Genomic DNA, 16,631 nt, shown 5'->3' on the forward strand with positions numbered 1-16,631 from the left:
GGAACGTACAAGGGCCGCTGTACCTGCATACCCAATATCAAGGGAATAACGGCCAGCATATTCTGAGGAAAGAGGCACCAAGCATCCAAACTAAAAGCAGTCCCTCGACTCTGGAAAAGAGGGTGGAGTAGAAGGACCTGAGCTCACCTCCTCTCATGAAAACACCAACATCACAACTAACTGCTGAACAACCATCGATAAAAAAGACTGGAACCTACCAAAAAAGATATCTTACATTCAACGACAAAGAAGCCACAATGAGACAGCAGGAGGGGCACTTTCACAAGATAATCAAATCCCATACCTGCCAGGTGGGTGACCCACAAACGGGAAAATAACTATATTGTAGAGGTTCTCCCACAAGAGAATCCTGAGCCTCGCATCAAACTTCCCAGCCTGAGGGTCTGGCATCGAGAGGAAGAAGCCCCAAAGCATTTGGCTTTGAAGGCCAGTGGGACTTGAGTGCAGGAGCTCCACAGGACTGGGGGAAACAGAGACTCCACTCTTGGAGGGCGCACACAAGGTTTCATGTACACTGGGACCCAGCACAAAGCAGTAACTCCATAGGAGCTGGGGCTGGACCTACCTTTGAGTCTTAGAGGGTCTCTTGGGGAGGCAGGGGTTGGCTGTGGCTCACTGGGCAGGGGTGGGGGGGAGAATAACACTGGTGGCAGAAGCCCCAGAGAATACTGATTGGTATGAGCTCTCCCGGAGGTCCCCATTTTGGCATCCTGTCCTGGCCCTACCCAACAGCCTACAGTCTTCAGTGCTGGAACACCTCAGGCCAAACAAGCAACCAGCAGGATAGGAACACAGACCCACCCATCAGCAGACAGGGTGCCTAAAGCCACCTATAAACACACCATTTGACAAAGACCTGCCCACCAGAGGAACAAGACCCAGCTCCACCCACCAGTGGGGAGACACCAGTTCCTCCCACCAGGAAGCCTGCACAAGCCTCAGGATCAACCTCAACCACCAGAGGGCACACACCAGAAGAGGAGCTATAATCCTCCAACCAGCAGAAAGGAGACCACAAACACACAAAGTTAGACAAAATGAGATGGCAGAGAAATGTTTCAGATGAAGGAACAAGATACAAACCTACAAGAACAACTAAATGAACAGGCAATAGATAGATAGATAGGCAACCTACCTGAAAAACAGTTTAGAGTAATGACAGTAAAGATGATCCAAGATCTCAGAAAAAGAATGAAGGAACAGACAAAGAAGTTATGAGAGATGATTAACAAAGAGCTAGGAGATTTAAAGAACAAACGGAGATGAACAATACAATAACTGGAATGAAAAACACACCAGAAGGAATCAATAGCAGAATAACTGAGGCAGAAGAACAAATAAGTGACCTGGAAGAAAGAATGATGGAAATCACTGCCATGGAACAGAATAAAGAAAAAGATGAAATGAGAACTGTCTCAGAGACCTCTGGGACAACATTAAACACACCAACATTCACATTATAGGGGTCCCAGAAGGAGAAGAGAGAGAGAGAAAGGGCCTGATAAAATATCTGAAGAGATTATAGCTGAAAACTTCCCTAACACGAGAAAGGAAACACTCAAGTCCAGGAAGTGCAGAGAGTCCTGAACAAGATAAACCCAAGGAGGAACACACTGGGACATATTAATCAAACTGACAAAAATTAAAGACAATAAATATTAAAAGCAACAAATAACATACAAGGGAACCCCCATAAGGTTATCAGCTGATTTTTCAGCAGAAACTCTGCAAGACAGAAGGGAGTGGCAGGATATATTTAAAGTGATGAAAGGGAAGAACCTACAACCAAGATTACTCTATCCGGCAAGGATCTCATTCAGATTCGACAGAGAAATCAAAAGTTTTACAGACAAGCGAAAGCTAAGAGAATTCAGCACCACCAAACCAGCATTACAACAAATCCTAAAGAAATTTCTCTAGGCAGAAAAGAAAAGGCCACAAAAAGATACAAGAAAATTATGAATGGGGACGCTCATGAGTAAAGGCAAACATAAAGTAAGGGTAGGAAATCATCCACACACAAATATGATATAAAAATCAGCAGTCATGGGAAGAGGAGAGTACAAATGCAGGATATTGGAAATGCATTTGAAATTAAGAGATCAGCAACTAAAAACAATCTTGTACATATAAAGACTGCTATATCAAAACCTCATGGGAACCACAAACCAAAAATCTACAATAGATACACATACAAGAAAGAAAAAGCAATTCAAACACATCACTAAAGATGGACATCAAATCACAAGACAAGAGAACAGAAGAGGAAGGGAGGAAAAAAGACCTTCAAAAACAAATCCAAAACAATTAACAAAATAATAACAATAAGAACATTTATATCGATAATTACTTTAAATGTAAATGGATTAAATGCTCCACCCAAAAGACATAGACTGGCTGAATGGATACAAAACCAAAACCTGTACATAAGCTGTCTACAAGAGACCCACTTCAGACCTAGGGACACATACAGACTGAAAGTGAGGGGAATGGAAAAAGATATTCCATGCAAATGGAAATCAAAAGAAAGCTGGAGTAGCAATTCTCATATCAGACAAAATAGACTTTAAAATAAAGAGTGTTACAGGAGACAAAGAAGGACACTACATAATGATCAAGGGATCAATCTAAGAAGAAGATATAACAATTGTAAATATATATGCACCCAACATAGGAGCACCTCAATATATAAGCCAGTGCTAACAGCCATAAAAGGAGAAATCAACAGTAACACAGTAATAGTGGGGGACTTTAATACCCCACTCTCATCAATGGACACATCGTCCAGACAGAAAATCAATAAGGAAGCACAGGCCTTAAATGACACACATTAGAACAAATGGACTTAACTGATATTTATGGAACATTCCATCTGAAAGCAACAAAATACACTTTCTTCTCAAGTGCACATGGACGATTCCCCAGGACAGATAACATTCTGGGCCACAAATTAAGCCTTGGTAAATTTAAGAAAATTGAAATCATATCAAGCATCTTTTCCAACCACAACACTACTGGATTAGAAATCAAGTACAGGAAAAAAAAACTGTAAAAAACACAAACACATGGAAGCTAAAAAATATGTTACTAAACAACCAATGGATCACTGGAGAAATCAAAGAGGAAATTAAAAAAAAATACCTAGAGACAAATGACAACAAAACACGATGGTGCAAAACCTTTGGGATGCAGTAAAAGCAGTTCTAGGAGAGACGTTTATAGCAATACAATCTTATCTCAGGAAACAAGAAAAATCTCAAGTAAGCAACCTAACCTTACACCTAAATTAACTACAGAAAGAGGGACAAGCAAAACCCAAAGTTAGTAGAAGGAAAGAAATCATAAAGATCAGAGCAGAAATAAATGAAATAGAGATGAAGAAAACAATAGCAAAGATCAGTGAAACTAAAAGCTGGTTCTTTGAGAAGATGATAAACAAAATTCATAAACCTTTAGCCAGACTCATCAAGAAAAAAAAGGAGAGGACTCAAATCAATAAATTAGAAATGAAAAAGAAGTTACAACTGACACCACAGAAATACAAAGGGTCATAAGAGACTACGACAAGCAACTATATGGCAATGAAATGGACAGCCTAGAAGAAATGGATAAATTCTTAGAAAGATACAACCTTCTAAGACTGAACCAGGAAGAAATAGAAAATATGAACAGACCAATCACAAGTACCGAAATTGAAACAGTGATTAAAAAACTTCCAACAAACAGAAGTCCAGGATCAGATAGCTTCACAGGAAAATTCTATCAAACATTTAGAGAAGAATTAACACCTATTATTCTGAAACTCTTCCAAAAAAACTGCAGAGGAAGGAACACTCCAAAGCTCATTCTATGAGGCCACCATCACCCTGATACCAAACTCAGACAAAGACACCACCAAAAAAGAAAATTACAGGCCAATATCACTGATGAACATAGACGCAAAAATACTCAACAAAATACTAACAAACCAAATCCAACAATACATTAAAAGGATCATACACCAGGATCAAGTGGGATTTAGCCCAGGGATGCAAGGATTCTTCAATATCCACAAATCAATCAGTGTGATACACCACATTAACAGACTGAAGAATAAAAACCATATGATCATCTCAGTAGATGCAGAAAAAGCTTTTGACAAAATTTAACACCCATTTATGATCATGCTCTCCAGAAAAGTGGGAATAGAGGAAACTTAACATAATAAAGGCTATATATGACAAACCCACAGATAACATCATTCTCAACAGTGAAAATCTGAAAGCATTCATTCCCTCTAAGATCAGGAACAAGGCAAGGATGTCCATTGTCACCACTTCTATTCAACATAGTTTTGGAAGTCCTAGCCATGGCAATCAGAGAAGAAAAAGAAATAACAGGAATCCAAATTGGAAAGGAAGAAGTAAAACTGTCACTGTTTGCAGATGACATGATACTATACATAGAAAATCCTAAAGATGCTATCAGAAAGATACTATAGCTCATCAATGAATTCGGTAAAGTTGCAGGATACAAAATTAATACACAGATATCTCTCGCATTCCTATACACTAACAATGAAATCTCAGGAAGAGAAATTAAGGAAACAATCCCGTTTACCATCGCACCAAAAAGAATAAAATACCTAGGAATAAACCTACCTAAGCAGACAAAAGACCTCAACTCTAAAAGCTATAAAACGCTGATGAAAGAAATCAGAGAGGACACAAACAGATGGAAGAATATACCACCTTCTTGGATTGGAAGGATCAATATATTCAAAATGACTATACTACCAAAGGCAATCTATAGATTCAGTGCAATCCCTCTCAAATTACCAATGGCATTTTTCACACAACTAGAACAAAATTTTTTTTTTTTTTTTAATTTATATGGAAACTCCGAATGGCCAAAGCAACCCTCAGAAAGAAAAACGGAGCTGGAGGAATCAGGCTCCCTGACTTCATACTATACTACAAAGCTACAGTCATCAAAACAGTATGGTACGGACACAAAAACAGAAATATAGATCAACAGAACAGGATAGAAAGCCCAGAAGTAAACTCACACACCTATGGTCAATTAATCTACGACAAAGGAGGCAAGACTATACAATGGAGGAAAGACAGTCTCTTCAATAAGTGGTGCTGGGAAAACTGGACAGCTACATGTAAAAGAATGAAATTAGAACACTCCCTAACACCATACACAAAAATAAACTCAAAATGGATTAAAGACCTAAATGTAAGACTGGACACTATAAAACTCTTAGAGGACAACATGGGCAGAACACTCCCTGACATAAATCGCAGCAAGATCTTTTTAGATCCACCTCCTAGAGTAATGAAAATAAAAACAAAAATAAACAAATGGGACCTAATTAAACTTAAAAGCTTCTGCACAGCAAAGGGAACCATAAACGAAATGAAAAGACAACCCACAGAATGGGAGAAAATATTTGCAAACAAAGCGACTGACAAGGGATCAATCTCCAAAATATACAAGCAGCTCATGCAGCTCTATGTCAAAAAAACAAACAACCCAATCAAAAAATGGGCAGAAGAGCTAAATAGATATTTCTCCAAAGAAGACATACAGATGGCCAAAAAGCACATGAAAAGATGCTCAACATTACTAATTATCAGAGAAATGCAAATCAAAACTACAATGAGGTAACCTCACACTGGTCAGAATGGCTATCATCACACTGGTCAGAATGGCCATCATCAAAAAGTCTACAAAAAATAAATGCTGGAGAAGGTGTGGAGAAAAGGGAACCCTCCTAATACTGTTGGTGGCAATATAAATTGGTACAACCACTATGGAGAACAGTATGGAGCGTCCTTAAAAAAATTAAAAATAGAACTACCATATGATCCAGCAATCCTATTCCTGGGCATATAGGTGGAGAAAACCATAATCGGAAAGGGTACATGCACCCCAATGTTCATTGCAGCACTATTTACAATAGCCAAGACATGGAAGCAACCTAAATGTTCATCGACAGAGGAATGGATAAAGAAGATGTGGTACATATATACAATGGAATATTACTCAGCCATAAAAAAGAATGAACTAATGCCATTTGCAGCAATATGGATGGACCTATAGATTATTATACTAAGTGAAGTAAGTCAGACAGAGAAAGACAAATATCATGATATCACTCATATGTGGAATCTAATTTTGAAAGATACAAATGAACTTATTTACAAAACAGCAACAGACTTACAGATATTGAAAGCCAACTTATGGTTACCAAAGGTGAAATGTGGGGGGAGGGATAAATCAGGAGCTTGGGATGAACACACACACATTACTATATATAAGATAGATAACCAACAAGGACCTACTGTATAGCACAGGGAACTCTGCAATATTCTGTGATAACCTATATGAGAAAAGAATCTAAAAAAGAATGAATATATGTATATGTATAACTGAATTGCTTTGCTGTACACCTGAAACTAATACAACCTTGTAAATCAACCTTGCCAATAAAATTAAAATATTACAAAAATGCTCACACCTTTTATCCTACTCATGTTAATTCCAAGAATCAGTTGTAAATGAATAATTAGAGCTATAAAATATTTCTGTGTAAAGATGTTCATTAGCATCATTATCATTGTGAGAAAATGAAATAACCTAAAACTTAAAATCAAAGTTGGAGATAAATGGTTACATAAATTATTGTACATCACAACCATATACTAAGTATACTAACTACGTACAGCAAAAAATGCAACCAAAGAAGCCTGCAGCCAACCAGGAGATACAGTAACTGTTCTCCAATTTGAGTGTGTTTCTTGGGTCTTGCCCTGTTCACCCCTGTATTTTAGAATCAGAGCATCTTTCTTGAAGGAACAAATTCTCTTAAGGACGCTACAGTATAAAGGGACTAGGATAGGAAGCCAGGAACCTTGCTCTATTTCTATCACTCACTATGCTACCTTGGACAAATCATTCCTCTTTTACGGGCCTCAGAGCCCCCATTAAGGAAACGAGAAGTTTGGACCAGATCATCATAGAGCTCTATAGCCAAAATGACTGTGATTCTTTGCCCTTCACATCTCAAAAACTGTTTCCCCTCTTTAAAATGAGAGATAAGGTCAAATGATTTTTCAGCTTAGAATATATATGAATATAAAAATAGAAATAGTTCAGAGACCTTCAAGATGATGGAGGAGTAAGACGTGAAGATCACCTTCCTCCCCACAAATACATCAGAAATACATCTACATGTGGAACAACTCCTACAGAACACCTACGACAGAAGACCTCAGGCTTCCCAAAAGGCAAGAAACTCCCCATGTACCTGGGTAGGGCAAAAGAAAAAAGAAAAAACAGAGACAAAAGAATAGGGACAGGACCTGTACCACTGGGACGGAGCTGTGAAGGAGGAAAAGGTTCCACACACTAGGAAGCCCCTTCACTGGTGGAGACGGAGGGGTGGGGGGGACAGGGTGCGGGGGGAAGCTTCGGAGCCGCGGAGGAGAGTGCAGCAACAGGGGTGCAGAGGGCAAAGCGGAGAGACTCCCGCAGAGAGGATCGGTGCCGACCAGCACTCACCAGCCCAAGAGGCTTGTCTGCCCACCCACCGGGTCGGGCGGGGGCTGGGAGCTGAGGCTCGGGCTTCAGAGGTCGGATCCCAGGGAGAGAACTGGGGTTGGCTGTGTGAGCACAGCCTGAAGGGGGCTAGTGCACCACAGCTAGCCGGGAGGGAGTCCGGGAAAAAGTCTGGAGCTGCCGAAGAGGCAAGAGATCATTGTTTCCGGGTGCGCAAGGAGAGGGGATTCAGAGCACCACCTAAACGAACTCCAGAGACGGGCACGAGCCGCGTCTATCAGCACGGACACCAGACACGGGCATGACACGCTAAGGCTGCTGCTGCAGCTACCAAGAAGCCTGTGTGCAAGCACAGGTCACTATCCACACCTCCCCTTCTGGGAGACTGTGCAGCCTGCCACTGCCAGGGTCCTGTGATCCAGGGACAACTTCCCCGGGAGAACACACGGCATGCTTCAGGCTGGTGCAATGTCACGCTGGCTTCTGCCGCCGCAGGCTCACCCCGCATTCCGTACCCCTCCCTCCCCCTGGCCTGAGTGAGCCAGAGCCCCCAAATCAGCTGCTCCTTTAACCCCATCCTGTCTGGGCGGGAACAGATGCCCTCAGGCAACCTACATGCAGAGGCGGGGCCAAATCCGAAGCTGAACCCCAGGAGCTGTGCGAACAAAGAAGAGAAAGGGAAATCTCTCCCAGCAGCCTCAGGAGCAGCGGATTAAATCTCCACAATCAACTTGACGTACCCTGCATCTCTGGAATATGTGAATAGACAACTAATCATCCCAAAACTGAGGCAGTGGACTTTGGGAGCTACTGTAGACTTGGGGTTTGCTTTCTGCATCTAATTTGTTTCTGGTTTTATGTTTAACTTAGTTTAGTATTTAGAGTTTATTATCATTGGTAGATTTGTTTACTGATTTGGTTGCTCTCTTCCTCCTTTTTTAAAATATATATACTTTTTTTTCCTTTTTCTCTTTTTGTGAGTGTGTATGCTTCTTTGTGTGATTTTGTCTGTATAGCTTTGCTTTTACCATTTGTCCTAGGGTTCTGTCTGTCCGTTGTATTTTTTTGTATACTTTTTAGCGCTTGTTATCATTTTTGGATTTGTTTTTTGGTTTGGTTGCTCTTTCTTTTTTTTATTACTTTTTTTAATTTTTAATAATTTAAAAATTTTTTTATTTTAATAACTTTTTTATTTTATTTTATTTTTTTCTTTCTTTCTTTTTTTCTCCCTTTTCTTCTGAGCTCTGGCTGACTGGGTCTTGGTACTTGAGCCATGTGATGGACAGGGTCTTGGTGCTCAGGCCTGTGTCTCTGAGGTGGGAGAGCCAAGTTCAGGACATTGGTCCACCAGAGACCTCCTGGCTCCACATAATATCAAATAGTGAAAGCTCTCCCAGAGATCTCCATCTCAACGCTAAGACCCATCTCCACTCAACGACCAGCAAGCTAGAGTGCTGGACACCCTATGCCAAACAACTAGCAAGACAGGAACACAACCCCACCCATTAGCAGAGAGGCTGCCTAAAATCATAATAAGGTCACAGACACCCCAAAACACACCACCGGATGCGGTCCTGCCCACCACAAAGACAAGATCCAGCCTCATCCACCAGAACACAGGCACCAGTCCCCTCCACCAGGAAGCCTACACAACCCACGGAACCAACCTTAGCCACTGGGGGCAGACACCATAAACAATGGGAACTACAAACCTGCAGCCTGTGAAAAGGAGACCCCAAACACAGTAAGTTAAGCAAAATGAGAAGACAGAGAAACACATAGCAGATGAAGGAGCAAGGTAAAAACCCACCAGACCAAACAAATGAAGAGGAAAGAGGCAGTCTACCTGAAAAAGAATTCAGAGGAATGATAGTAAAGATGATCCAAAATCTTGGAAATAGAATGGAGAAAATACAAGAAACGTTTAACAAGGACCTAGAAGAACTAAAGAGCAAACAAACAATGATGAACAACACAATAAATGAAATTAAAAATTCTCTAGAAGGAATCAATAGCAGAATAACTGAGGCAGAAGAACGGAAAAGTGACCTGGAAGATAAAATAGTGGAAATAACTACCACAGAGCAGAATAAAGAAAAAGGAATAAAAAGAATTGAGGACAGTCTCAGAGATTTCTGGGACAACATTAAATGCACCAACATTCGAATTATAGGGGTCCCAGAAGAAGACGAGAAAAAGAAAGGGACTGAGAAAATATTAGAAGAGATTATAGTTGAAAACTTCCCTAATATGGAAAAGGAAATAGTCAATCAAGGGCAGGAAGCACAGAGAGTCCCATACAGTATAAATCCAAGGAGAAACATGCCAAGACACATATTAATCAAACTATCAAAAACTAAATACAAAGAAAAAATATTAAAAGCAGCAAAGGAAAAACAACAAATAACATACAAGGGAATCCCCATAAGGTTAACAGCTGACCTTTCAGCACAAACTCTGCAAGCCAAAAAGGAGTAGCAGGACATATTTAAAGTGATGATAGGGAAAAACCTACAACCAAGCAAGGATCTCATTCAGATTGGACAGAGAAATTAAAACCTTTACAGACAAGCAAAAGTTAAGAGAATTCAGCACCACCAAACCAGCTTTACAACAAATGCTAAAGGAACTTCTCCAGGCAAGAAACACAAGACAAGGAAAAGACCTACAATAACAAACCCAAAACAATTAAGAAAATAGTAATAGGAACATACATATCGATAACTACCTTAAATGTAAATGGATTAAATGCTCCAACCAAAAGACACAGCCTCGCTGAATGGATACAAAAAGAAGACCCTTATATATGCTGTCTACAGGAGACCCACTTCAGACCTAGGGACACATACAGACTGAAAGTGAGGGGATGGAAAAAGATATTCCATGCAAATGGAAAACAAAAGAAAGCTGGAGTAGCAATTCTCATATCAGACAAGATAGACTTTAAAATAGAGACTATTACAAGAGACAAAGAAGGACACTACATAAAGATCAAGGGATCAATCCAAGAAGAAGATATAACAATTGTAAATATTCATGCACCCTACATAGGAGCACCTCAATACATAAGGCAAATGCTAACAGCCATAAAAGGGGAAATTGACAGTAACACAATCATAGTAGGGGACTTTACCACCCCAATTTCACCAATGGACAGATGATCCAAAATGAAAATAAATAAGGAAACACAAGCTTTAAATGATACATTAAATAAGATGGACTTAATTGATATTTATAGGACATTCCATCCAAAAACAACAGAATACACTTTCTTCTCAACTGCTCATGGAACATTCTCCAGGATAGATCACATCTTGGGTCACAAATCAAGCCTTGGTAAATTTAAGAAAATTGAAATTGTATCAAGTATCTTTTCTGACCACAATGCTATGAGACTAGTTATCAATTAAAGGAAAAAAACCTGTAAAAAATGCAAACACATGGAGGCTAAACAATACACTACTAAATAACCAAGAGATCACTGAAGAAATCAAAGAGGACATCAAAAAATACCTAAAAACAAATGACAATGAAAACACGACACCCCAAAACCTATGGGATGCAGCAAAAGGAGTTCTAACAGGGAATTGTATAGCAGTACAATCCTACCTCAAGAAACAAGAAACATCTCAAATAAACAAACTAACCTTACACCTAAAGCAATTAGAGAAAGAAGAACAACAACAAAAAAAACCTCAAAGTTAGCAGAAGGAAAGAAATCATAAAGATCAGGTCAGAAATAAATGAAAAAGAAATGAAGGAAACAATAGCAAAGATCAATAAAACTAAAAGCTGGTTCTTTGAGAAGATAAAAAAAATTGATAAACCATTAGCCAGACTCATCAAGAAAAAAAGGGAGAAGACTCAAATCAATAGAATTAGCAATGAAAAAGGAGAAGTAACAACTGACAATGCAGAAATACAAAGGATCATGAGAGATTACTACAAGCAACTATATGCCAATAAAATGGACACCATGAAGAAATGGACAAATTCTTAGAAAACCACAACCTTCTGAGACTGAACCAAGAACAAATAGAAAATATAAACAGACCAATCCCAAGCACTGAAATGGAGACTGTGATTAAAAATCTTCCAACAAACAAAAGCCCAGGACTAGATGGCTTCCCAGGCGAATTCTATCAAACATTTAGAGAAGAGCTAACACCTATCCTTCTCAAACTCTTCCAAAATATAGCAGAGGGAGGATCACTCCCAAACTCATTCTATGAGGCCACCATCACCCTGATACCAAAACCAGACAAAGATGTCACAAAGAAAGAAAACTACAGGCCAATATCACTGATGAACATAGATGCAAAAATCCTCAACAAAATACTAGCAAACAGAATCCAACAGCACATTAAAAGGGTCATACACCATGATCAAGTGGGGTTTATGCCAGGAATGCAGGGATTCTTCAATATACGCAAATCAATCAATGTGATAAACCATATTAACAAATTGAAGGAGAAAAACCATATGATTATCTCAATAGATGCAGAAAAAGCTTTTGACAAAATTCAACACCCATTTATGTAAAAAACCCTCCAGAAAGTAGGCATAGAGGGAACTTACCTCAACATAATAAAGGCCATATATGACAAACCCACAGCCAACATCGTTCTCAATGGTGAAAAACTGAAACCATTTCCACTAAGATCAGGAACAAGACAAGGTTGTCCACTCTCACCACTATTATTCAACATAGTTTTGGAAGTTTTAGCCACAGCAATCAGAGAAGAAAAAGAAATAAAAGGAATCCAAATTGGAAAAGAAGAAGTAAAGCTGTCATGGTTTGCAGATTACATGATACTATACATGGAGAATCCTAAAGATGCTCCCAGAAAACTACTAGAGCTAATCAATGAATTTGGTAAGGTAGCAGGATACAAAATTAATGCACAGAAATCTCTTGCATTCCTATATACTAATGATGAAAAATCTGAAAGAGAAATTAAGGAAACACTCCCATTTACCATTGCAACAAAACAGAATAAAATATCTAGGAATAAACCTACCTAAGGAGACAAAAGACCTGTATGCAGAAAACAATAAGACACTGATGAAAGAAATTAAAGATGATACAAACAGATGGAGAGATATACCATGTTCTTGGATTGGAAAAAATCAACATTGTGAAAATGACTATACTACCCAAAGCAATCTACAGATTAACTGCAATCCTTATCAAACTACCAATGCCATTTTTCCCAGAAGTAGAACAAAAAATTTCACAATTTGTATGGAAACACAAAAGACCCCAAATAGCCAAAGCAATCCTGAGCAAGAAAAACAGAGCTGGAGGAATCAGGCTCCCGGACTTCAGGCTATACTACAAAGCCACAGTAATCAAGACAGTATAGTACTGGCACAAAATCAGAAATATAGATCAATGGAACAGTATAGAAAGCCCGGACATAAACCCATGCACATATAGTCACCTTATTTTTGATAAAGGAGGCAAGGATATACAATGGAGAAAAGACAGCCTCTTCTATAAGTGGTGCTGGGAAAACTGGACAGCTACATGTAAAAGAATGAAATTAGAACATGCCCTAACACCATACACAAAAATAAACTCCAAATGGATTCAAGACCTAAATGTAAGGCCAGACACTATAAAACTCTTAAAGGAAAACACAGTCAGAACACTCTATGACATAAATCACAGCAAGATCCTTTTTGACCCACGTCGTAGAGAAGTGGAAATAAAAACAAAAATAAATAAATGGGACCAATGAAACTTAAAAGCTTTTGCACAGCAAAGGAAACCATAAACAAGACGAAAAGACAAGCCTCAGAATGGGAGAAAATATTTGCAAATGAAGCAACTGACAAAGGATTAATCTCCAAAATTTACAAGCAGCTCATGCAGCTCAATATCAAAAAAACAAACAACCCAATCCAAAAATGGGCAGAAGACCTAAATAGACATTTCTCCAAAGACGATATACAGATTGCCAACAAACACATGAAAGGATGCTCAACATCACTAATCATTAGAGAAATGCACATCAAAACTACAATGAGGTGCTTCCCTGGTGGCGCAGTGGTTAGGAATCCGCCTGCCAATGCAGGGGACACGAGTTCGTGCCCCAGTCTGGGAAGATCCCACATGCCGCGGAGCAGCTAGGCCCGTGAGCCACAACTACTGAGCCTGCACATCTGGAGCCTGTGCTCCGCAACGGGAGAGGCCGCGACAGTGAGAGGCCCGCGCACTGCGATGAAGAGTGGTCCCCACTCACCGCAACTGGAGAAAGCCCCTGAACAGAAATGAAGACCCAACACAGCCAAAAATAAATAAGTAAATAAATTAAAAAAAAAAACTACAATGAGGTATCACTTCACACCAGTCAGAATAGCCATCATCAAGAAATCTACAAGCAATAAATGCTGGAGAGGGTGTGGAGAAAAGGGAACCCTCTTGCACTGTTGGTGGGGATGTAAGTTAATACAGCCACTATGGAGAACAGTATGGAGGTTCCTTAAAATACTAAAAATAGAACTACCATATGACCCAGCAATCCCACTACTGGGCATATACCCTGAGCAAACCATAATTCAAAAAGAGTCATGTACCACAATGTTCATTGCAGCTCTATTTACAATAGCCAGGACATGGAAGCAACCTAAGTGTCCATCGACAGACGAATCGATAAAGAAGATGTGGCGCATATATACAATGGAATATTACTCAGCCATAAAGAGAAACGAAATTGAGTCATTTGTAGTGAGGTGGGTGGACCTAGAGATTGTCATACAGAGTGAAGTACGTCAGAAAGAGAAAAACAAATACCGTATGCTAACACATATATATATGAAATCTAAAAAAAAAAAAAAAAGTTCTGAAGAACCTAGGGGCAGGACAGGAATAAAGACGCAGACATAGAGAATGGACCTGAGGACACGGGAAGTGGGAAGGGTAAGCTGGGACGAAGTGAGAGAGTGGCATGGACATATATACACTACCAAATGTAAAATCGATAGCTAGTGGGAAGCAGTCGCATAGCACAGGGAGATCAGCTCGGTGCTTTGTGACCAGCTAGAGGGGTGGGATATGGAGGGTGGGAGGGAGATGCAAGAGAGAGGAGATATGGGGATATATGTATATGTATAGCTGATTCACTTTGTTATAAAGCAGAAACTAACACACCACTGTGAAGCAATTATACTCCAATAAAGATGTTAAAAGAAAAAAAAAGAAAGAAGAAGAAATAGTTCCCCGTGAGCTCGTTCGTCACAGGAAATACTTTTCAACTCACATTGGCCAGGTTGGCCACCTCTCTCTCAACTCTCGGCTCGGGCCCCAAACTCTGGTCCCAGCTCTCATCAGGAGGAAAGTGGAGGTGGCCACTCTTCTGTGGGTGGGTGAGATGCATCTCAGCTGGATGTTCCAGTTTCACTATAAATACTCGAATCACTCCTGTAACATCCTAATATACTAAGGAAGAAAATGGCAACCAAGACCACACCCCCTAATTCTATAGGTGTAAACAACAAGAGAGATTATAAAATGCTTAAAGGCCATAACTGACCTCGTTGGGAGTGTCCCATCTTCCCTCTTCCCCTAGACTTTAGCCATACCCCCTGAACATCTGTGTTCTCTCCAGGATTTTACATGCCAGTCTCCTGCCCCAGACACTTTTCCTGGCCACCTCTCTGCCCCTTCTCCTCATCCCTCAAGTTTCAGCATTGATACAGATCCCTCTGCAGAGCTTTCTCCAACCCTTTGCCTGGGCCCTCAGAGAACTGTGTCCTTTCCTATAAAAAGTATTGCACTTTAGTTTGTCTGCTTCCATAGCTGACTCTAAGCTTTGAGGAAAAGGGACCACATCTACAAAGATCATCGATGAACCTCCACATCTAGTTCAGGGCTTAGCACATGATATTAGCTCAACTACTGACTAAAAGAATGAAAAATACAATGGAACGTAATACAATAAAGCTTGTAGGTGAGTGCTGACACAACCAGGGCAATGGGTTGTCCAGCACGTAGGGGTGATCCTGGCCCAGTAAGCTGGAGAGGCCTGCAGAGGTGGCTGCAGAGGGGGGCACGCTGGCCTACCTTTTTGGTCTTCACTGTAGAAGCGCAGCAATCCCCACCGTCATAGTTGCAGAAAGCTCGGTTGTTGATGGCATCACAGTAATTGTCTCCCATGAAGGGCTGTATGTGAGGAGAGAGGCAGGAAGGAAAGGAGGCCTGGTTAGCATCCTGGAGTAAACGGGGGCTGGCCTCTGTAGATATTCAGCTGTATCTCATCTTCTCACAAACCTCCACAGTCAGCCTACCTGGCTTCAAATCCCTATACCCTTTTGGACAAATTACCAGTCCTAACATTTTTTTTTTTTTTAATTTATTTTTGGCTCTGTTGGGTCTTCGTTGCTGCATGCGGGCTTCTCATTGCAGTGGCTTCTCTTGTTGCAGAGCACGGGCTCTAGGAGCACGGACTTTGGTAGTTGTGGCTCGTGGGCTCTAGAGCGCAGGCTCAGTAGTTGTGGCGCACGGGCTTAGTTGCTCCGCGGCATGTGGGATCTTCCCGGACCAGGGCTTGAACCCGTGTCCCCTGCATTGGCAGGTGGATTCCTAACCACTTTGCCACCAGGGAAGCCCACTTCTACCATTTTTAAAGACTCTTATCTAGCCAAGTTTTTCCCAACTAAACTATGGTTATGCTAGGAGACATACTCTTATATGCTGGGTATGCAAAGGCAGCAGGATAGACCACTATGTCCTCCTGAAGCAGGGGGCTCATTTCACCTGAAGAAATGGTAAGAAAATTTGAGCCCCTTTCCCCCTACTTTTCCTGGTAGTAGGTAACTACAAACATAATTTACAATAAATATATACGCAAATATATTAGGAAGCTGAATGTAAACTACACAAGAATTGTAAAGACTGAACGTAAGAATCCATAGGAACTTGGCGTAACGGTTGGTGTATGATTATGGGTGCTTTCTTCTCTAACACAGGAGTACAGATATACTCGATGTCACACACTTTCCATGTTTGCTTTCTTCTTTTGTTCTCAAATAAAACACGTAAGGTAGGCATTGCTCTT

General features: G+C 40.4%; 1 protein-coding gene across 1 annotated transcript in view; it reads right to left on the bottom strand.

The window, feature by feature from the left end:
• Nucleotides 1–16,631, bottom strand: part of PAPPA (pappalysin 1) — a 248,894-nt gene that overhangs the window by 12,494 nt on the left and 219,769 nt on the right. The window contains exon 21 of the mRNA XM_061201000.1: nt 15,638–15,736. Coding sequence (XP_061056983.1) covers nt 15,638–15,736 — 99 coding nt within the window. The remainder of the gene's footprint in view (nt 1–15,637; nt 15,737–16,631) is intronic.

This window comes from Eubalaena glacialis, chromosome 9 (assembly GCF_028564815.1).
Source record: "Eubalaena glacialis isolate mEubGla1 chromosome 9, mEubGla1.1.hap2.+ XY, whole genome shotgun sequence".
NCBI lineage: Eukaryota > Metazoa > Chordata > Mammalia > Artiodactyla > Balaenidae > Eubalaena > Eubalaena glacialis.